General features: G+C 35.7%; 1 protein-coding gene across 2 annotated transcripts in view; it reads right to left on the reverse strand.

Moving 5' to 3' along the window:
- Positions 1-751: 751 nt before the first annotated feature.
- Positions 752-24,285, reverse strand: part of SLC30A5 (solute carrier family 30 member 5) — a 34,070-nt gene continuing 10,536 nt past the window's right edge. For both annotated transcript variants that reach the window (XM_040622210.1, XM_040622211.1), the window contains exons 4-16: positions 23,916-24,001; positions 19,909-19,996; positions 15,236-15,323; positions 13,978-14,054; positions 13,571-13,741; positions 12,586-12,874; positions 12,195-12,403; positions 10,655-10,812; positions 9,264-9,393; positions 6,825-7,026; positions 5,956-6,182; positions 2,999-3,127; positions 752-2,410 (exon numbers count right to left, since the gene is read on the reverse strand). In XM_040622210.1, coding sequence (XP_040478144.1) covers positions 2,240-2,410; positions 2,999-3,127; positions 5,956-6,182; positions 6,825-7,026; positions 9,264-9,393; positions 10,655-10,812; positions 12,195-12,403; positions 12,586-12,874; positions 13,571-13,741; positions 13,978-14,054; positions 15,236-15,323; positions 19,909-19,996; positions 23,916-24,001 — 2,025 coding nt within the window. In that variant the 3' untranslated portion in view covers positions 752-2,239. The remainder of the gene's footprint in view (positions 2,411-2,998; positions 3,128-5,955; positions 6,183-6,824; positions 7,027-9,263; positions 9,394-10,654; positions 10,813-12,194; positions 12,404-12,585; positions 12,875-13,570; positions 13,742-13,977; positions 14,055-15,235; positions 15,324-19,908; positions 19,997-23,915; positions 24,002-24,285) is intronic.

Below are 24,285 nucleotides of genomic sequence, written 5' to 3' on the forward strand. Positions count from 1 at the left end.
CGCTTAAATGACTGAATCACCCAGGCGCCCCTAAAGTTAATTCTAAGTGGAAATCACAAACTCCCAAATTGGTAATACAGGAAAAACAACGGCTGCAGAGAAAAGGAAGAGGAGAGAAATTAATAGTTGTGGTAAACAACCACTACCACCCTTCTTGGAGCAAATGAACTGTTATACAGGCCTGTTTTGGGTATTATTTTGAACTTATTTATACAATTAAAATACAGTTTATCTCTTGGGATGCTGATTGTAATAGGAAAAAACCCAGACAAATTAATGAAAGCTACCTTTGCAGGCAGGTTTAGAATAATAACAATTCCTCAACTTTATTGAGCCCTTTTCAACTTTCAACTCATTACGAAAAATTTTTTTCAATTCATTTCACATACATTATTTCTTTTGCTCCTCATAACCCTATGAACTTGAGCAAATTTTATTCTGGTTTCATGTACAAGAGAAAAAAAAAAGATATCCAGAGAAGATGATTTGCCTAAAAAAATGTTTGTATGAGTTAGTACCCGTACCCTGGTGCTCTTAATACTGGTTTCCCTACTTCCCATCTGGATCCCCTTCAAGCCCCCGCCCTATGTCTCACCTTATCTCTCATCACAGTAATTTAATTTTTCTGCTGTTATATGTTTCCTAGGAAATGGCAATTTTAGTAACGGTGCAATATTTATTATACCTATTTACTTAAACATTTTTTTAACATACCAAAATTGCATTAAAACATCAATATGCAATTATTTTCCCACCACTCAAAAATTTTAATTATGTATTGAAGATTCTGGACCAGAAAATGTGTAAAGATAAGACAAAGAATATCAAAATAACTTATAACAAATTTCTAAAACCTCTCACATATTAAAATTGTTAAGATAAAAATATGATTTACAATACATGTTTGCTGTTATGGTATAGTTAAAAAAATAGTACCCATACTAAAATTAATTCATCCTACTTATCAAAATTCCTATTCTAAGAATGAAAATATTCAAATGCTTATAAATAGGTATTCAAAAGTTTCTTTTGAACAACATTCTTTGGTGTTCATAAAACTGCATATATTATTATAGATCTACCTATCATACAGTTTTTTTCAGACTATAGATTCAGTTTAAATTGGAAATGAAAAAATATAAATTTGATATTGCTATAGAAAATAGTTACAGGGTAGGTATTTTGATTTCATGGTGTCTAAGTACTTACGGACAAGATTTACTTACTAAACTTTAAAATAACTACCTATTCTTTGATACTTCTTATAGATCTACATGTTCCAGAAATTTTTTTAAAAATTACGTTTAAAAAGGCAGAAAATTCAAATGTGAATTGACATTATTTATGATTCTCTCAACTGGTTGTTCCACAAAATATGGAGCTAAACAAAAAGATGAGAACCCTTTCATTGCTTGGATACCAGCTTGACAAGCAACTTGGAATGGCAGATGCATAACAAGAAATGGAATATTCTACTTCAGAGGAAGAAGACAAGTGATCGAATAATGCACACAACTTAGTATAAGTTCTTTACCCTAATAAAGTAATTATTCATTTGCAAATATTACCAAAAGTAAAAAAATTTATTTTACAGAGCGGTTGGTTTTTGTAATACATCAATAATGTTATACTTCCCTATTCTCACTGCTTGTCTCATTTCAGTGGTTGGTTTCTCCCAAATAATTTAGTTTACATTTAAAGTGGCAATACAGCTTTTACTTACTGGATTTAAGTTATAATTAGAAACCAGTTTTATATACAGAAAATCCATAAATATAGAACTTTTATTCCTATTTTATCCTAGGGCTATGCAAAAAATTGACTAAAAATTTTTCATTTGGGTCTTTGTAATAAACATGTAAGTACATTATTTACAATGGAGATGCTTTCTCACAGAAAGTAAACACACAGAAGTAATTTTGGTCTTCACTAGAATCCATCATTATATGTTCATTTTTGAAGATGACGTGATACATCATGTTCACTCAAATTTTAAGATTCCTGTTATACACATAATTCAAGTAACTATTTTACTTGTACAATTAATGCTTCATTCTGTATTTAAATTTCCTTTAAGAAAGACTCCTTGATCCAATAGTAGGGAACTCTAGAATTTTTTTCAAATACAGCAATATGTTTCTGTACAATTATGTGCAATTTTCTTCCTTCTGGCAATATTATAAATACCGAGTAATTTAGTCTTCATTGTTCATACCCCAGAGGTATTTCTCGAGTTATCTCACATGATGTAAGTACCATCTTTGTAGTATTTCATGGACTCCATTTGTTTTGTCATAGCTAGAACATCATGAAATCCAGTACTTAGGCCGGACATATGTTGAAAGTATGCCTCTTTTTCCACTTGAATTGTTAAATTGTTTACTCCAGCATCTTTAAGTATTCCTGTAACCTGTTATCAAAACCCATACATTTTAAAGCATTTATATTAATATAGTGCATATCTTAAATAACTGGTATTACATTTTTTTTCATAGCCACAGATAGCCAAAGATAATCCTCAAAGTAATGTTTATTATTCACTTGGTCAAATGTTAGCTATATCCTTTAGATGGCCAGTAAATTACTGACCTGACATTCAAAGTTGAAAAGAGAAACAGCTTTTGTTTCCAACATGGTAGGTTTAGAATAGGAATATAGGAACTACTTTGATCCTAACCTCGCCAACTTGACTGTGATTATTATTAATTATAATAATTTATTTCTGGACAATCAATTGGGAGCCAAGGTGGATCATAAGTAAATTTTTTTACATTCACTTAAGCTTGTCATCTAAATACTGAAACTTAATTTTATTTTAACCATTTTTGGGGTAGAAAACAAATCTAGATATAAAAAATAAGTTATATTATCCTTGGACAGCTAAAAGATTGATGTTTTTGAACAGTTACATGATTACTCAAAGTATAATTTATAATGCGTCCCAGTTTATGCATGAATTAACTCAAATGAAATTACTTTAAAAACAAAAGATTATCACCTGCTGTACTATTCTTTGTTCCAGCACATCGGATGTCACCTGTATATGAATCGTTCCTGCCACAACACTAGCTGAATGACGCCAAAAATGAGGGTCTCGGTATGATATTAATCCTTCAATTTTCTGTATCTGTCAAATAAAAGGACAGGTGATATAAATGGACTTAAGAGGCTAATTCACTTAACACAAAGCAATCTTTTTGGTCCAGAAACCACTATTAAGCTGATTTTAAAAAAGATAATACGGAAGGAAAAGAAGTGAGAAAAGAAAGGGACAACTTGTTTGAAGTAAAGGTGCCTAAAATATTTTGAACTGGGAGTGATGTCAGGGAAGACAGCTTTGGATAGGAAATGAATGGGGGTTACAGATGTCTTCACACTCAATAGCTGCATACCCATTTTCACCTCTTTAAAAGGTACTTTGCCTTTTCTAAACATTAGATACTTTCAATGGACTACTTGGTTTCCTTACACATTCACATATTTAATGGTTATATAAACACATTCAAAAGATATCTTCTATGTTTAACAATGAACTGATTAAATAAGTAACAGACATTGCATACAACGTAACACTACAATCAGTATGGGAGTATCTATCAACATGACATAACTAAATGGGGGAAATTTACAAAGTAGTACAACATAGTTTTCATCATTTTTATTTTCAAAATATCTTTAAAAAAAGATTTTATTTATTATTTATTTGAGAGATAGAATCAGACTCTCCTCTGAGCAGGGAGCCCTGAGACAGGGCTGGATCCCAGGGCCCTGGGATCATGACCTGAGCAGAAGGCAGACGTTTAACTAACTGAGCCACTCAGGTATCCGTATTTTCAAAATATCTTAATATAGAAAAGCACATTTTAAAAGTGTTTCTTTCCAGGGGTGCCTGGTTGGCTCAGCTGGTAGAACATGTGAGTTCAAGCTCCACACTAGTGGCAGAGATTACTTAAATAAAAATATATATATATTTTGAAGTTTTCCATAATGGGCATAAATTATTTTTGAAATAAAACTTTTTTCCTTTTAGTTGGATGTAGTATTCACTAACAAGAAGGTGAGAAAACTACTAATTTTATTTATGAAAACAGTGGGTTAAGATATTATTCCTTAAATATTCAAGATAACAACTTTTCATCAGTAGATCCTAATTTAATACGATATGGCAAGGGCGCCTGAACATGTGACTCTTGGGGCACCTGGGTGACTCAGTCGGTAGCATCTGCCTTTGGCTCAGGTCATGATCCCGGGGTCCTGGGATTGAGACCCGTGTGGGGCTCCTTGCTCAGCGGGAGCCTGCTTCTCCCTCTGCCTGCTGCTCCCCCTGCTTGTACTCTCTTCAAATAAATTTTAAAAATATCTTAAAAAAAAAAACAAAAAACAAAACCCACATGACTCTTGATCTTGGGGTTGTGAGTTTGAGGCCCATGTTGAGTGTAGAGATTACTTAAAAAAAAATGAGGGGTGCCTGCCTGGCTCAGTCAGAACCTGTGACTCTTGATCTCAGGGTTGTGGGTTTGAGCCCCACGCTCGGTGTACAGACTACTTAAAAATAAAATTATTTTTAAAAATTTATTTTAGAGAGCAAGAGAGCACATGCATTAGTGGGGGCAAGGGCTGAGGGACAGGAAGAGAGAACCTCAAGCAGATTCCCTGCTGAATGCAGAGACTGATGTGGTGCTCAATCCCAGGACCCTGAGATCATGACCTGAGCCAAAATCAAGAGTCGAAGGCTTAACCAACTGAGCCACCCAGGTGCCCCTTAAATAGAAAATCTTAAAAAAAAAAAAAGAAGAAGAAGAAGAAAAAATTATTTATTTATTTGAGAGAGCAAGTGAGAGAGAGCACAAGCAGGGAGGAGAGGGAGAAGCAGACTCCCTGCTGAGCAAGGAGCCGATGTGGGACTCGACCCCAGGACATACCTGAACTGAAGGCAGACATTTAACCAACTGAGCCACCCAGGTACCGCTTAAATATAAAATCTTAAAAAAAAAAAAAAAAAAAAAANATACGGCAGACCACAAGCTGAAAAACATTTATTTTGTATTTGTTTTTTTTATGAATTGCCAGTTTATATATATATATTTTTAAGATTTTATTTATTTATTTGACAGAGAGACAGCCAGTGAGAGGGGGAACACAAGCAGGGGGAGTGGGAGAGGAAGAAGCAGGCTCCCAGAGGATGAGCCTGACATGGGGCTCGATCCCAGAACGCTGGGATCACGCCCTGAGCCAAAGGCAGTTGCTTAACGACTGAGCCACCCAGGCGCCCCTGCCGGTTTATATTCTTAGTCCATTTTCCTACAAGACTTTTTCTTGATTTAAAAAATTATGGATAGTAAGTCTCTGCCTGTTTATATGTGCTGCAAATATTTTCCCCTTGTCTGCCTTTTTTTCTCTTGAGTTCTATTTTTGTTCTTGTATTCAAAATTTTTCCCCCATTTATGTTCAAAAGTTACTACAAGAGTTTTATCGTGTACTGCCCAGGAGAGGCAACTGTACTGAGATTTAAATGAAAGAAATACAACAACTTCACAATACAGTTTCCCATCCACGAAAAATTTCTCCATTTGTTCACTCCCTCTTTTATATGTTATTTATTTATTTTTGAAAGAGAGAGTGAGAGTGTGCATGCACAAACAAGTTGGGGGGGCGCAGAGGGAGAAGGACTGAGAATGTTAAGCAGGCTCCATGCAGAGCCTGACGCAGGGCTCTATCTCATGACCCTAAGACCATGACTTGAGCTGAAATCAAAAGTCAGTTGCTTAACCAACTGAGCCACCTAGGTGCCCCTTTTTATGTCCTTTAAATGAAACTGTATTTTTTAATTCATATTTTGCACATTTGTAGTCGGGTCAACTTACTCAATTTCAAATGCTATTTAATTAATTAATTAATCATTTTTAAATGCTATTTTAAAAGGAAAAAATATAGTGAAGAAATTACACACAATACCTTTTCTAAAGCAACATGTAGTTCTTTTTCATATTCCGGTGGCAGTCTCAAAAGTAGGACTTGACAGGCATCTTTAATCAGTGGAACAACACTGAGAAATATTAATATAGCAATAAAGAGAGAACAGAGGGGATCAGCAATGAACCATCCAAACTGCTCTATAAGAACTGTGGATACGATCACACCAATACTGCCAAGTGTATCTGCCAAAACATGTAGAAATACACCTAGAAGTAAAATATGAAAACATTAAAAATTAAAGCACATCTAATTTAGTTCCTTTATCCATTTCATAAGTATTACTGGGCACCTACTATGCTCCTGATTCTGCTAGGGGATAGTACTTAAAAAAACAAAACAAAAAAAACATGGTCACCGCTCTCAAAGAATTCATGGCACAATGGTCAAAAGGGAAAGATACAGGCAACTATAGCACAGAGTAGTGAGTTTTATGATGGTTTGGTTTTCCTAGAAATCACACAAGAGCCATGTTTTGACATTACCCAAATTAAACAATCACAATAAATAATTCAATACAGTAAGTGATAAATACTTCCCCTATATATTTTACAGTACAATAAAAATTTCCTGGTTCTTCTGTAGTAAAAGTTCATAATGACACAGTATTTCCCTTCCAAATAATATTTATGTAAATGTCACTATGAAAAGGACTCTAATAATCTGTTTAAAAATTGACATTTATGAACGAATGTAAGCATTTTCTACAGCAGATGACTTCATTTTTTTAGCCACAGACTGTTTTTCAAAAATAAAACTGTACCAGAAGCCTAACATTTAATACAAATAAGACAGTGTCAACGTCAATTGATAACAGTTGGAAAGTAGGACAGTATTTGTCAAGGACTCACCCCTCATGTTAGCATTCATGCCTCTGCCTGCAGATCCGTGGCTGTGACCATGCCCATGGTCACTGTGTCCATGCATATGGTGGGAATGACTGTGATCAGATGAATGACAGCTTCCCTGAGAAGCTCCATGGTTATGGTTATGGGCATGGCTAAAGGCACAGATACCAATAAGGTTTACTATCAGCCCTCCAACTGAGACTGGCTAGTAAAGGAGAAAAGAAAACCTTTAAATTTGTAATTTAAAAAATATATTTGTTATTTAAAGTTACTATATATCTAAATATGTTTTTCTGTTTACAGTTTTCAAAGTATTTTTGGTAAAACCTAAGTTCAATAAGGAAAACCAAAATTTTTAAAAAGCAGATTTTAGACTATTTTAGAAGAAACATTTCAACTTTCAAACAGCAAAGTTTTGACAAGTAGAGGAATTTGGACTTGCTTTAATCAAGTGAAGAACATGTACTTGGTTCATGGTTTATGAATAAGTTATTCTAGAACTTTGTTTTATTTGAATAGAGCTTGAAAGTACTGCTTACTAGAGCAAGTATGCACTGTAGCCGAAATCTCGTTTATATTACCAGATAAATTTCATTTCGTAAGGCAATGATTATAATTTATAACTAGTGGATTCCAAATACATACAATCTTACTATGTTTCTTAAAATACAGTAAAATTTCCCAAAGTAACAAAAAGTATAATGGAAAAACAGACATGTAATAGTAATCTTTCACCTTTTTTTTTTTAAACAAACTGAATGATCCTGATTTAATAATGCCATATAACAACCCAAAGGATAAACAAAGTTACTTACCCTTGATTATCCTCTCTTATAAAATGATTTTGGATAGTTCAGGGTGTTATTTAATTTACATTCATTACAATTTCTCCTTTAGAGAAATCCACTTGATTTATAAAAAGAATATATAACAATAATGGGGACAGATAATTCTAATTAATTTCCAAAGATTGTAAGACACGAGATTTACTTTAGTAAACATGTATGGAAATTATACACTTCTTACTGAGGCTCAGACCATTTATCTGTCAGATTTTAAAATTTTAGTTAACTTTATGAACTTGAAAATGGTTACTGAATTTTGAATTAAATCAAATATTGCATACAGAGACCCCATTATCTCAAATAGTTCTCCTCTAATGATAAATACTTTATTTGTATAGACTTCATCAGAAAAAATAATGTAGAAAGTGCAAGCCCCCTGTTATCTAACCCCCCAAAATTAGTCACTAAGAGAATGGTGTACTTTCTACGCACATACTAAAACACATACATAAACACCTTTTTCAACCAATAATAGCATATTATAATGCTGCTTTGGAATTTTTTTTAACTTAGTACAGTTTATAAGTATTGTTCATGCCAGTGTATATAGATATGCCTCATTCTTTTTATTGGCTGTATAGTATCCTAAGAATGACAGCTTTCTTTCTTTAACTAGTCTTTTCCTTGGTGGACATTTTTTTTTTTTTTTTACCATTGTGAGCAATGGCACAAGGAATCATGCACCTTTACACATCTGTGCAAATATTTTTTGCAAATATTTCTGTAGTAAATATTAAAGGTCAAAAGATATAAGTATTTAAAATTCAAAATATATTTCCAAACTGTAATCCAAAGCATTTTACTAATATATGCTTCCAGCAACCAGATTCATAACTGCTTACAATCATTTGACAATTAATTGCTGATTTCCTACTACAAGCCAGATGCTAGAGTTTAAGAGTTAATGACTGACAATTCAGGTCCTGAAGATACTTCACTCACATCTTTAATTGTGGAAGAAAGACAAAGGAGTTATAACTCAATGTTGCTTAAAAAAAAAAAAAAAAAAAAAAGAAAGCAAGATATAACAGCAATACTGAGAAAGGGAAAGCTATCAAACTTCAAGGAGGGAAGAGAGGGAGATTAAGGGAAAGTATCTCACTGGAAGAGACATATAAGCAAAGTCCTGACAAAGGCTGAAAAGCAGATGTGAGGAAAGGGCATGCCAACTACAAGAAACAGCACATGCAAAGGTCTGGAGGTACAGGGAGAACATTATAAACTACTACAGCAGTAGTACAATCAACAAAGTAAAGCCTTTAAAATGATAATATTTTTCTGATTCTATCTCTAACATTTTGCAAATTTCCTCAGGTATTTAAAAACCACATCTTCACACAAAAACATTTAATAAGTCAGAAAGAAATTGTATGTCTTAGACTGTCATCTAATATTCTGACTAAAATATTAGAGAAAAGGATTAATTTCTAAGAGTCAGCAGTGTAATAAACACAAGATAAGAAATTATGTTAATTTAAATTAAAAAATAAAATAGAACCTTCCTAGATCAATAACTACAATAGTTAAACTTTAGCATGGAAAAGGCTGTAGGGTAGGGGGTATGAATAGAAATTCAAACAGGAAAATAAAAACTTACTGTTAACATGTGTGTGTCTAATTCCGGAGGATCAATTAATCTAGCCACTGACTCCATAAACACAAAAAAAGCTATTACCATTAGAAAAAGTCCATTAATAAATCCAGAGAGAATTTCTATTCGGCCATACCTAAAAGTGTAGAATATATTTTTAAAAAAGGAAAATGACAAATATTTTCAAAGTATAAATGTTACGTTACAAAAGAGGATGTAAGTTCAGATTTTCAACTATGTACATAAATAATACAATCAGAAAATTACCAAGATTTTAAACACCATACTAATGCTGGAAGAGTCCTTCTGCACTTAAGTTTGTTGTAATTATAAATGTTTATCAAAGTCCTTCTTCAATGTTTCCCCTTACACAAAGACTTTCTTAACAAGATCCTTCTCTCCCTTTAATGGGCTCTCTCGATGGGCTCTGTACCTCTGTCACAGCACACAGATTCTGCTTTGTACCAAAATTATTTGTATTTTTGGCTCACCTATCTTTCAAAATATTAACAGTTGAAAAGAGCTGAATTTATCAATCTGTTCAAGGTAGGTCTTATCACAATTCTTTGTACAAATCAAGGATTCTAATATTTTTGAACTGAATTATTCAGTTGATGAAAGGATATTTCATGCATAGCCTCTTCAAATTTTGAATACTATTTCTAACAGCAAAGATGCAAATGACCATGCACATTCCATTGTCTCCAATAAACTGTTAGGCAAAGAGCTCAAAATCTGATTTTTTTTTTTTTTAAAGATTTTATTTATTTGACAGAGAGAGAGAGACACAGCCAGCGAGAGAGGGAACACAAGCAGGGGGAGTGGGAGAGGAAGAAGCAGGCTCCCAGCAGAGGAGCCTCATGCAGGGCTCGATCCCAGAATGCTGGGATCACACCCTGGGCCGAAGGCAGACACTTAACGACTGAGCCTCCCAGGCGCCCCCCAAAATCTGATTTTTGCTCTCTCCTTACAAGAGGAATTAGTCAGGGAATATAATCTTGAGCTTACTGCCATTTACTATTTACCATATGCTTGATTTATTTCCTCGTATCTACTTCAATTTAAAGAAAACTAAAGCTCTGAAAAATTATTTGTATTAAAAGTAACAAAATTTTGGGGCGCCTGGTGGCTCAGTCATTAAGTGTCTGCCTTCGGCTCAGGTCATGATCCCAGCGTCCTGGGATTGAGCCCGCACCAGGCTCCCTGCTCCACTGGGGGCCTGCTTCTTCATCTCCCACTCCCCCCTGTTCCCTCTCTTGCTGGCTGTCTCTCTCTCTCTGTCAAATAAATAAATAAAATCTTAAAAAAAAAAGTAATAAAATTTTATTCCGTAAGATGGAATTTGCCCTTAAGATTTTTTCGTTGTGTTATATCACCCTGATGGTCAGTGTACCTACCCATAAGAGAAAATGCGAGTTGCTTTCCATCTACTCATCAGGGCTGCAAAAAGCCCCATGACCAAAGCAGAGCAGTCAAAGAGCATGTGAAATCCATCTGAGATCAGACCCAGACTATTGGTCAACACGCCATAGAATAATTCCACAAAGGTAAAAAGCTACAATAAATTTAAAGAAAAATAGGGGAGAAATATGTTAGGAAATACCATTTCAAGAGATTTATTAGAACTTAATCATGAGAATTTAAACCTTTAAGTTAAAAAAAACCTTTTTTTTTAAAGATTTTTTTTATTTATTTGACAGAGAGAGGGGGGAGCAATTGAATACGAGGAGGGGAGCGACAGGCAGAGGGAGAGGGAGAAGCAGGCTCCCCACCAAGCAGGGAGCCTGAAGCAGGGCTTCGATCCCAGCACCCTGAGATCATGACCTGAGCCGAAGGCAGGCACTTAACCCACGGAGCCAGCAGGCGCCCCCTTAACCTTTTATTATGCAAACTTTACTTGAAGATATAACTGCCACTTTATTTCATTTCATATAAACTGTAAGATAGGGACACCTGGGTGGCTCAGTTGGGTTAAGCATCTGCCTTTGGCTCAGGTCATGATCCCAGAGTCCTGGGATCAAGTCCCATATTGGGCTCCTTGCTCAGCCGGGAGCCTGCTTCTCCCCTGCCTGCTACTCCCCCAGCTTGCGCTCTCTGACAAATGAATAAATCTTTAAAAAAAAAAAACACAACTGTAAGATACTACATTAAATCAGATATGTTCATCTTATAAATTATTTAAAAGGAGATTCATCTGGGGTGCCTGGGTGGCTCAGTTGTTAAGCGTCTGCCTTCGGCTCAGGGCGTGATCCCGGCGTTATGGGATCGAGCCCCACATCAGGCTCCTCCGCTGGGAGCCTGCTTCTTCCTCTCCCACTCCCCCTGCTTGTGTTCCCTCTCTCTCTGGCTGTCTCTCTCTCTGTCAAATAAATAAATAAAATCTTAAAAAAAAAGATTCATTTAGGTCTGTAGAACTCAGTAAACTAGGGTATAAAATGTTAGCAATCTGGTCTATGGTGAGATCCTATAAGAAGTAGATAAAAACCTTTCAGGCTACTGTATTTCCTGATTTAAAATAGCACACTAAACTAATGCATCTAAAATGCCTCAAAAATTGTTTGCTTAATGGGGCGCCTGGGTGGCTCAGTTGTTAAGCCTCTGCCTCCAGCTCGGGTCGTGATCCCGGCGTTCTGGGATCGAGCCTCACATCGGGCTCCCTGCTCAGCGGGAAGCCTGCTTCTCCCTCTCCCACTCCCCCTGCTTGTGTTCCCTCTCTCGCTGCCTCTCTGTCAAATAAATAAATAAATAAATAATCTTTAAAAAAATTGTTTGCTTAAGTCTGAATATGATCCTGTAATCTTCCTATGACTGAGAGAAAATATAATTTTAGCCCCTCTCTAATTATCAGAAATCTGGGAATTACTAAAATTATACCAGAACTGTCAAAATTAAAAGATTACGTTTTTAAGATATGTCACAAATATATAAAAATCTTACCAGATTCAAGCACAAGAAGTAAAAGATCTGCCTAGAGTCATTCTCCTCAAGAATTTGCTTTAGTGATTCCTTAATAAACCTGGGGATCGATTGGGAACTATGTTGGAAAGCATCACCCATGAAGTTATAAAGAGGTGTTCCTTCAGGAGAATATCCAATTAGGGTGCCTTTCTGTCCTCTCTTGGAAGGAGATGATAAGATGTTGGCAGCTTTTAAAAAAAAAAAAAAGAGAAAACAACAACATGACAAAAGTTTTAAAATATTAAGCTACCAAAACCAACACAGAATCTGTCAGCACGAAATGCAAGCACTGAACAAATTCCCAAATTAAGTAAATGATTTCAACATCAGAATCCATGAGATGAAATTTCCCAAGGGGAAAAATGCTCACACAAAATGAAGAATATAGCGCTCACTACCACTCCTCCAGACAGGACATGTTCAGTGCTTTCCTGGTGTGCTGCTTTGTTCATAGCTCGAAGCTGGTCTGTTATTGGATGTGTCCAAAAATTTCCAAAAAGTAGAGCACTCATAAAAATGGGAAAGGATCCATAGCGGGCACATTTGGAAACTTCCATTTTGATTGAACAAACAGAATCGACATAAAAATCCAGGATCATGACAAAAAAGATAACTGTTGTGAAAGGCATTATGAGAGAAAACCAAGACTCGACTTTACTCTAGAAATTAAAAAAAAAGAAGAAAAAAAAGAAATTGTTAGCACTGCACTGGAATAAAGTTCACATCTTATGTTTTATTTAATCCCTTCATATTTAAACAAATATTCTAACTCAATACGATTCATAAAATGCCAAGATATAAGAGCTGTAAAATATTAGTACATTTCTCAGTAACCCCAAAGTATTAAAAACAAGAACACTATGGTTTAATAATTATATAAATACTAGGTGACCCACAATCCTTGTCTGTAACACACAGTAACTATTAAATGGGTTAATCTTTAGGAGGGTTTGGGTGGCTCAGTTGGTTAGGCGTCCAACTCGCGATTTCCACCCAGGTCATGATCTCAGGGTTGTGGGATCAAGCCCTGTAAAGGCTCAGCGCAGAGTATGCTTGTCCCTTTCCCTCTGTTTTTCCCCCAAGCTCGCTCATTCTCTCGCTCTAAAATAAGCAAATATTCTTTAATTGATTCCTTTGGGCCACAGGAATGGGATGAATATACAAATGTAATAGTACCTGATTTGTATTTTCTATGAACAAAATTTACTCCAAAAATTTTTCAAAAATTATAAAAAAAGCAATGGTAATTTAAGATACTTGCAAGCTCAAAGTGAAATAAAATACAATGTACTGAACTAAAATTTTTAAGTAAGAGCAATTCATTTTACTTATTACCAATAAATTCCTACTCTTACCTCAGTTGTCACAGAAAGAACAATGACCCATGGGCACAAGAGAAGCACAGAAACAAGATGGGATAAAGCTTGAAGACGTTTGGCTCCACCAACATCTATAGAGAGTTTTCTGGAAGCTGTATGAAAACCAACTTTACAACACAAAGCCAGTACTAGCAACAATACTCCACCCTATGAGTAAAATTAGATAAGTTTCATTAGAAACACACGGTCCAAAACCCAATCCTTAAATACATAATATTTGAAGAAATGGAGCTATTATATTTCTTCCACATCCCAAATTACTGGACTGCATAAATGTCAGGCAATACTGTAAATTACTGGTAACTTATTTTAAGTGCACTTTTATAGTTGCTATAACTTTTCACAGTCTCTGGATCATGTTAGGAACAAAGAAAAGAACATACCTTGTGATCTGCCACACCTAAGAAGGCAATGGCTGTGTAAAGCATGTGAGTTAGAGCACTGTCATGATGTCCTTCAGCTAAGTGAGTTGCAGTAAAGGAAAAAAAAAAATCCCAAATATTAACTCTTTAAATCCTGAAGTCCTAAAATTTTAGCTACATTATTTTAGGCTGACTATAGACTAGTTTGGGGGCCCCAAACCGGACTACTTGCAACAGTTTATTGCCCTTAAAAACAAAACAATTAAAAATCTAATTTTGGGACATGATTTACAAACTGGAATGGCCTGTATTTCTTTTGTTGTCTCCAAACAATTACAATAGTGCTTGAGATATAGTTGTTAAATTTTAGTAGTCAACCTCCAAAAGTATATGCATGCATACTGTAAGTAGGACAAAGGGATAAGAGCAAGGATCTTCTTGGACCACTACTGTCATGGAATTAAGGTTGCTCTTTCAGAACATGTCAAATTAGTCCTAAATCTCTTTCTAAATCACTGACCACGTAAGCCTCAGTAAAGCAAGCAGCGAGCAGAAAGGGGCAGAGGTGGCGTATCACAAGCATCCTGGAGTTCTGCAAAGTCACACCACTCTCTTTCATTGTAACAAAGTAAACTGTTATTAGTTAATTGACAGGCTTTAGGACAGTATCTGTAACCAGAAGAATCAAAACTAGTGTTCTAAGGTCAGCTAAATGTAGTGGACAAAGGTGTATGGACAGGAAAGAACAAGGTATGTCTGTTTGCAGAGGAAAATGAGTATACATATTTGACTGGAAAGCTGGGGTTATAGAATAGTGGAAGCTCAATTAGAAATAACAGTTTAGAGCAAGAGAGTGATTATCAGGTGAAGGAACTTTAGCTTTTTCTTTCAGGCAAGAAGATGCTAAAGATTTTTCATTAAATAAAGTTTATATTTAATAATTCCAACTGACCTCTAAATCGAGCATTTAAATCATTAAATTTGTTACAAGGGAGCCAACACAGTGATTTTGTTGACTGGCAAATTAAATTTTTCTTTTTTTTTTAAGCACCAGGGCATTCTAAAATATTCTTTCACTGTCCCTGTAGAAGATATTGATGGAGATGCTATAAAATACTTACTTTAGAATAAATTTACTCATTATTTGAATACCTACATTAATTCATGGAAGTTTCATTCATGACTGATCAGTTTAATTCAATCCTCCTTCTTTACCCTTTCTGCCAGTCTTCTATTTTTCTCCAAGACTAAATCACTCCAATCTACTGCAAAAGGATACGGTGTTCAGCCATTTTAGCCATGAGATCATCATTGTCGAAAAGCAATAGGCAGATCACAGCAATAATGAAAAAAGCAGCCCCTCTTGTCTGAAAATGAAGAAAATATTACCAAGAATGGCTGTTTTAAGAGCTGATTTTTAAGACTATAACTATACAAATGCTAAAGAAGAATTTTTTTCAAATAAATATTTACAGAAAAAAATACCTTAAAGTCTTTCTACTATAAAATATAAATATGCAGTATTTTTTAAAAAAGCTTTTATTTATCTATTTCACAGAGAGAGAGAGAGCGAGCACACAACTGAGGGGAGAGGCAGAGGAAGAGAGAGAGAGGCAGGTTCTCCACTGAGCAGGGGGCCCGATGTGGAGCTTGATCCCAGGACCCCGGGATCATGACCTGAGCTGAAGGCAGATGCTTAACCGACTGAGCCACCCAGGCACCCCTAAATTTGCAGTATTAACAGTAACATAAAAAAGTAAAGAGCTCCAACAAATTCTGCAGGATATTTTGAAGGCATTTAAGGCACACAGTAATGACAACTTGAACTGTCTTCTTGCTAACAGGGCTAGGCATGTTACTATGCACTATTAGTGCTTGCAGAATTAATTTTCCTAAATGTTACTTTGCTTCTGGTTGAAAAGCCCAAGCAACTACAGAATAATTAGTAGGAACTTATTTTATTCTACAACATGTAAGTGATAGAGAAGACAGTTAATTTACAATATTATCAATATTCTAGTTACCACTCTAGGGAAAAAGAGTAAGAGGGCACATTAGGAAAATTAGCAAAGTCATTTCTCATATCCAGTAAAAATGTAGCACATTTAAAAGCTGATAAGTTTTTTATAAGTTTATGTTTTCATCCAGGAAAGGATTTTGACAAAAGAAAAACCAGGAAGAATGTACTGTCTAGTTTATGCAAATATTTCAGAATTTTGGGTGTAAAAAAATGCTATTTTAAATAGCATTATTATACATTCTGTATTTATAAATTTACAGGTATACTGCCACATACTCTCATTAAATAAAAGTTAAAATTAAAGTGAGAATCCTATTCTATTCATTAACGTGCTTACCAGTACACATGATAAATTCTCTATTAGTGTGGTAGATGGATATCTTGACAAAAGTCAGCCACACAATTTTAAATTTCATTAAATTAGAATATGACAGTATCAACAATACCCAGATATGGAGGATATAATTTAATCTTTTGTTAAAGAGAGCAACTGAGAATTTTGTAGTGCCTCAGTCATAACTAAGGAAAAAAACCATGCTGTGTCCTAGACAGATGCCCAGATTCATTACAGACACTAATAATATGATATGTACAACTTATATTCTAATTTCTGAACATTAGCGTGGCAAAATTTTTATTTCTTATTATATTTTTAAAAGATTCATTTATTCGAGAGAAAGGGGGTAGGGGCAGAGGGAGAGGGAAAGAGGCTCAAGCAGACTCCACATTGAACAAGGGGATGACATGGGCCTCAATCTCACAACCCTGAGATCATGACCTGAGCTGAAACCAAGATTAGATACGTAAACAACTGTGCCACCACCAAGGGGCTCCCAAATTTTTGTTGTTGTCATTGTTGTTGCTTTTAATGTTTTAAAATCATTTGTATTTCTTTTGTGAGTTGTCTTTCCCTGCCCTCGGCTCTTTTTTATTGAGAATCTTATGCATTTTTCTTAACCGATTTTACCAATTTATATTTTGAAAGAAATGTAAAACTTTTACTTGTGGTAATTTTCTGTTGTTGTTTGTTGTCTGCACAATGATTTCTGTTACACTGAAACTTATAATCATTATAAGGTCAAATGTACTGAGTTTTAGGCAAGAGAAACAAAGGAAAAAACGAACTTGTGGGACTTCATCATGCCTTCTGCATAGCAAAGGAAACAGTCATCAAAACAAAGAGGCAGCCCAGAGAATGGGAGAAGATATTTGCAAATGACATTACAGATAAAAGACTGGTATCCAAGATCTACAAAGAACTTCTCAAACTCAATACATGAGAAACAAATAATCAAATCAAAAAATGGGCAGAAGAGATGAACAGACACTTTTCCAATGAAGACATACAAATGGCTAACAGACACATGAAAAAATGTTCAAAATCATTAGCCATCAGGGACAAATCAAAACCACCTTGAGATACCACCTTACACCAGTTAGAATGGCAAAAATTGACAAGGCAAGAAACAAAAAATGTTGGAGAGAATGTGGAGAAAGGGGAACCCTCTTACACTGTTGGTGGGAATACAAGTTGGTACAGCCACTTTGGAAAACAGTGTGGAGGTCCCTTGAAAAGTTAAAAAAATAGAGCTTACCTTATGACCCAGCAATTGCACTACTGGATATTTACCCCAAAGATATGGACGTAGTGAAGAGAAGGGCCATATGCACCCCAATGTTCATAGCAGCATTGTCCACAATAGCTAAATCGTTGAAGGAGCCTAGATGCCCTTCAACAGACGAATGGATAAAGAAGATGTGGTCCATATATACAATGGAATATTACTCAGCCATCAGAAAGAATGATTACCCAACATTTGCAGCAACATGGACGGGACTGGAGGAGATTATGCTAAGTGAAATAAGTCAAGCAGAGAAAGACAATTATGATATGGTTTCACTCATTTATGGAACATAAGAAATAGCAGGGAGATTGGTAGGAGAAGGAAGGGAAGAATGAAGGGGGGGTAAGCAGAAGGGGGAATGAACCATGAGAGACTATGGACTCTGGGAAACAAACTGAGGGCTTCAGAGGGGATGGGGGTGGGGGATTGGGATAGGATGGTGATGGGTATTAAGGAGGGACATATTGCACAGGGCACTGGGTGTTATATGCAAACAATGAATCATGGAACACTACATCAAAAACTAAGGATGTACTGCAGGGTGACTAACATAATAAAAAATTTTTTAAAAATGTACTGAGTTTTCTCATTGTGATTTTCTCCCACTGCTTTTTTTTTTTTTTTTTAAATATTTTCTTTATTTATGTGACAGAGAGACAGCCAGCGAGAGAGGGAACACAGCAGGGAGTGGGAGAGGAAGAAGCAGGCTCCCAGCGGAGGAGCCCGATGTGGGGACTCGATCCCGGAATGCCGGGATCACGCCCTGAGCCGAAGGCAGACGCCTAACGACTGCGCTACCCAGGCGCCCCATCTCCCACTGCTTTTATGCTCAGAAAATTCTTTGCTTGTAGTTAATTATCCATCTATATTTTATATTATATATATTGATGTTTTATAGCTCTATTTATATTATTTTACATATTACAGTATATCATATATATTACTTTATATGTATTTATATTTTCCATATAGCTCTATATAGCTCTATTTATATTATTTTACATATTACAGTATATCATATTTATATATATTACTTTATATATATGTATAACTATATTATTTTATAGCTTTATATTATTTTACATATTACATTTATAGATATTTATATTATTTTACACATTATATCATATATTACTTTATACATATATTTGTATTTTCTATTACACATTACATATTTACATACATTTACAACATTTACATATATTTACATACCATTATACTATATTAAGATAGTTTTATATTATGTATTAATTTTTATTCACATTTATTTTGGAGTACTCTATTAGTGAGATGAAAGAAACAGTGGCATGTGCTTTAATATTAATTATCACGTTTGAAATCTATGGGTTGGGTAGTCTCTCCGCTCTACCTGGCATGTTACTTTGTTCACTTAATTTTATTCATCTGCCTCCATTAGCCTGCAACAGCTTCTTTTAGAACAGGGACTACTACATCTTATTTGTCTTTTTATTTTTCCTTTCCTCTATAATTGGGACAATGTACCATGCACAGCAAACAATCTGATAAAAAAGAAATACTGTAGGTATAAAAATTTGGAATTGTAGATTCTTGACTCATTTACCAAAAAAGGATAATACTTAAGTTACTTAAGATAAATAAGGCCTAGTTGGCAAAATGTTGGATAAATATTCATCAGACTTTATAACAAGTTCTTAGGTATTTTCCAAAAATGATGAATAAGGGTAAAGAATGAGGTGGGGAAGAGGCTTGGGTACAGTATGATAGAGATCTTTGTGGTGATTAATCTGTTCTGTGTCTTTTTTAATTTTTTTTTTTTAAGATTTTATTTTATTTATTTGACAGAGATAGAGACAGCCAGCAAGAGAGGGAACACAAGTAGGGGGAGTGGGAGAGGAAGAAGCAGGCTCCCAGTGGAGGAGCCTGATGTGGGGCTCGATCCCATAATGCCGGGATCACGCCCTGAGCCGAAGGCAGACGCTTAACGACTGCGCCACCCAGGCGCCCCTAATCTGTTCTGTGTCTTGATACGGTCTATGGATTATACCAATGTCAATTTCTTGGTTTTGATAGTGTACTTGAGTTGGGTAAGAAATTACCACTGAAATTGAGTGAAGGGCACTCTTGGTGCTATTTTTGCATCCTCTTATGAATATATGATGATTTCAGAATAAAAAGTAAAAAAAAAAGTCTGTAAGAAAAAGTTAAAATTAGCAGAGAAAGCCCCTGCATTCTTTTAAATGGTAAGGGAGTTTATTTAATTGGTTTAGATAATATTTTACGTGTATAACTTTCAATTTTCAAGGAATTAATAACAGAAAATTGTACCTTTGCTGGTCCTCCTCCAGAACTAGTGAACAAAACACTGAGTAGTGAGATGACAACAATATCACTGTGTTCAAATAGCAGCAAAGTCCTATAAAAATACAACATTATCATTCATAAAATACATCTGATCTTCACCAAGAAGCATGAGTTCAACTACAGTAAGAGAAAATAAATATTTCCCCTTGATTTCATAAAACACTGAGAAAAATAAATAGGGACAACTGCTTTCGGAATAATCTATCTTTTGGCCTTATCTATCCCAGAAGGCCTGAAACTAGGGGCACCTGGCTGGCTCAGTCAGTAGAGCACCCCACTCCTGATCTCGGTGGTGAGTTCAAGCCCCATGCTGGGTGTGGAGCCTACTTAATTAAAAAAAAAAAAAAAGAGGAGGAAAAAAAGAAGCTGAAATGGTAAAACTTGTAGGCTTATATCACATCAATTTCTTGTGTATGTGTACCAGGAAACACTTAGAGGCTGCTCCTATCAGTTCTGTTTGCAGTAGCCCCAACCTAAATGTCATTGGTAAAAGAATAAATAAAATAGAATACATTCATTCAATAGACTATTGTACAGCAGTAAAAATGAATGAAAGTCTATGAATATATTAAGAAATGCTGAATTGTACACTTTATGTTTTTTATTTTTTAAGAGAGTAGCTTTTTTTATTTATTTTAAAGATTTTATTTATTTATTTGGCAGAGAGAGAAAGCACAAGCAGGAGGAGCAGCAGGCAGAGGGAGCGGGAGAAGCAGGCTTCCCACTGAGCAAGGAGCCCTATGTGGGGCTTGATCCCAAGACCCTGGGATATGACCTGAGCCGAAGGCAAAGCCTTAACTGACTGAGCCGCCCACGCACCCCTGAACTGCACACTTTAAATGTGGTATAGACCGCATGTCAGAGTCCCCCCTAAATTCACATGTTAAACCCAATCCCTAGTGTGATGGTGCTTCGAAGTGGGGCATTTGCAGTGGACAGGTCATGAGGGTGGAACCCTCCCTCATGAATGAGATTAGAGTTCTCATAAAAAAAGACCACAAGAGTATTCTCTTTGCCCATTCTGCCATGTGAGGTTATTGAGAAAAGATAGCTATGAACCAGGAAGCAGTACCTCAAAACACAGTCACTCTGCCTCACCCTGATATTAAGACTTCCCAGTCTCCAGAACTGAGAAGTAAATTTGTGTTGTTCAAAAGCCACCCAGTCTATGGGGCACCTGGGTGGCTCAGCTGGTTAAACTTCCAATTCTTGATTTTGGCTCAGGTCATGATCTCAGGGTCATGGGATTGAGCCCCATGTTGGGTTCTACACTCAGTGGGGAATCTGCTTCTCTCTCTCTCCCCCGTTCTGTCCCTCCCCCAGCTCATGCACGCTCTCTCTAAAAATAAATAAATAAATCTTTTAAAGAAGAAGAAAAAAAAGCGCCACCCAGTAGATACAGTATTTCCGTTACAGAAGCCCCAATGGACTAAAAAAGGATGAATGTTTTATGAATTGTATTTTGAAAAACTGCCATCAAAATGAATGAACTATATATATGCATATATATATAATATGCACCAATATATATATTATATGCACCAATAAGGGCAAGTCTCAAACGTAACATTAAATGGAAAAAGGAGGCTATAGAATACGCATGCAATGTAATTCTATTCATACAAAGTAAAAAACTTGCAAAGTTAAACATTAAAAAAATAATTAAACATAAAAAAAGACACAGATACATATGTGAAAAAACTATAAAGAAAACGAGGAAAATGAAAAACAAAACTTAAGATGCTGATTGCACCCAAGGGTAGGGGGAGACGGGGATACAGGTGGCCATACTGTGGCCATTATTATTTAAACATTCTTATTCATATTTACTCTTTTATATGTATGAAATAATAATAATAATAATAATAATAATAATAATAATAATAAAACTGGGACACCTGGGTGGCTCAGTAGGTTAAATGTCTGCCTTTGGCTTGGGTCATGATCCCAGGGTCCTGGATCAAGTCCTGCATCAGGCTCCCTGCTCAGTGGGGAGCCTCCTTCTCCCTCTGCCTGCTGCCTTCCCTGCTTGTGGTTTCTCTATATCTCTCTGTGACAAATAAATAAATATATATCTCTGTGACAAATAAATAAAATCTAAAAAAAAAAAACCCACAAAAAACCTGAAAAACATTATTACTAGCCAAAACAGGGCTTATGGGATCTAAATATTATGATTTTCAGCTGCTCTTTTAAAAATTTTTCATTTTTCCTCTTTACTCAAAAATCTGTAACACAGAACACAGCAGTCCTAACTTTAATTCTATTAATAATTGCAAGATACAATTTAAGAAAATAAATATATCAGCAGGCTATGGAACACTGAAGGAGTCTTTTTAATCAAGAAATTACATGGGGTGCCTGGGTGGCTCAGTTGGTTAGGTGTCTGACTCTTGATTTGGGCTCAGGTCTTGGACCCTGGGTTGTCAGATGGAGCCCAGCATGGGGGTCCACATTGGGTAGGGAGCCTGCTTAAAATTCTGTCTCTCCCTCTGCCCCTCCCTCTCCCTCCCTAAAAACAAAGAACAAAAAACATGTAATTCCTTTTCTCTTTTTTTAGAGAGAGAGAGAGAGAGAGAGCGCACATGCGCACACTTGTGCAAATGGGGATGGGGGGGTAGAGGGAGAAGGACACAGAGACAATCCCAAGCGGACTCTACACCCAGCAGAGAGCCTGATGAGGCTCGATCTCATGACCCTGACATTGTGACCTGAGCCAAAATAAAGAGTTGGATGCTTAACAGACTGAGCCACCCCTGCATGACGGCTGTTTTTGTTTCTTAAATTAAATTTAATTAATTTGTGTAAGAAAGACAGAGTGCACAAGCAGGGGAAGGAGCAGTGGGAGAGGGACAAGCAGACTCCATGCTGAATATGGAGCCCAATGCAGGGCTTGATCTCAGGAGCCTGAGATCATGGCCTGAGCCAAAATCAAGAGTCGGAGGCTTAACCGACTGAGCCACCTAGGGGCCCCTGATGGTTTTAATTAAAGAATGAGGGGGCAGTGTTGACAGAGGAGCTGGTGGTAGTGATGGGTTGTAAGACAGGAAATATAAGAGTAAATAAGGAGTCAAGTAAGAATTTAACAATTTTCTGCCTTTCTTGCCTAACACACAGGGACAGTGATTTAATAACAGAAAACAAAATACAATTTCATGGAAAAGAAATTTTTTTCAAGATTTTATTTATTTGAGTGTGTGAGAGAGAGAGAGAGAAAGAGAGAGAGAGAGTGAGATCACGAGCAGGGGGGAAGGGTAGAGGGAGAAGCAGACTTCCCGCTGAGCCAGGAGCCAGATGTGGGACTTGATCCCAGGACCCTGAGATCATGACCTGAGCTGAAGGCAGATGCTTAGCCAACTGAGCCACCAAGGTGTCTGAAGATTTTTTTTTTTTAAGATTTTATTTATTTATTTGAGAGAGAGAGAAAGAGAGCGTGAGCACAAGCAGGAGGAGTGGCAGGCAGAGGGAAATGAAGAAGCAGGCTACCCAGTAAGCAGAGAGCCTGACTCAGGGCTTGATCCCAGAACCCTGGGATCATGATCTGAGCCTAAGGTAGATGCTTAACCGACTGAACCACCCAGGTGCTCCAAAGATTTAGCTTTCCTACTGGTTCATTTTATTTACCATTTCAGACCTTTTAGTTTTGAAAATCAGTTGCTAAAAGGGATCACCAATGGATGATAAAAAACCACCTATGCTAAAAATTATAAACCGTTTGGACTCTTAACTAGTAAAGTATCACAACAAATCATGAAAAATACATTTACAGTGTTTACCAAAGACAGTCCACAAATTAAACAGATTCTGTCAGCCCCCCCATATAAATAAATACTGAGATGTACCCAGTGCTATAGGAGTGAGAGAAGCATTTGTATATAACTTAACGTAACTAGTTAACATAAAATATAATGGAATAAAATATTCAAAATTAAACATATAAGTAAACACTCAAAATACACATTTTTATTTACCTTAGTGGTCCACAAAGAGTGAGGCCAAAGAACCACAAGAGTGAAATGATACAACCAGCAACTGCATGTTTAAATATTTTGATCCACTATGAATGGAAACAAAAAGTTAAAAATTTTAGTCATATATGTTTTCCTAGTATCTCGAAATCTTAAAAAAAATATATAGGGAAAGAAAATAATGGTAGCATTTAGATATTTTAAAGGCTAAATAATTACATTTTTACATTTTTAAAAATAATCACATATTTTGAACTTAAATAGAAAATGTTAACATCCCTTGAATAAATCTAGATTTGTAAGACAATATGCTGTTTTCCATTTTCTATATTCTTGTTTGCTGTTAGATACTGAAATATTTTTCTATAAAATA

Source organism: Ursus maritimus, unplaced genomic scaffold (assembly GCF_017311325.1).
Source record: "Ursus maritimus isolate PB19 unplaced genomic scaffold, ASM1731132v1 scaffold_5, whole genome shotgun sequence".
Taxonomy (NCBI): domain Eukaryota; kingdom Metazoa; phylum Chordata; class Mammalia; order Carnivora; family Ursidae; genus Ursus; species Ursus maritimus.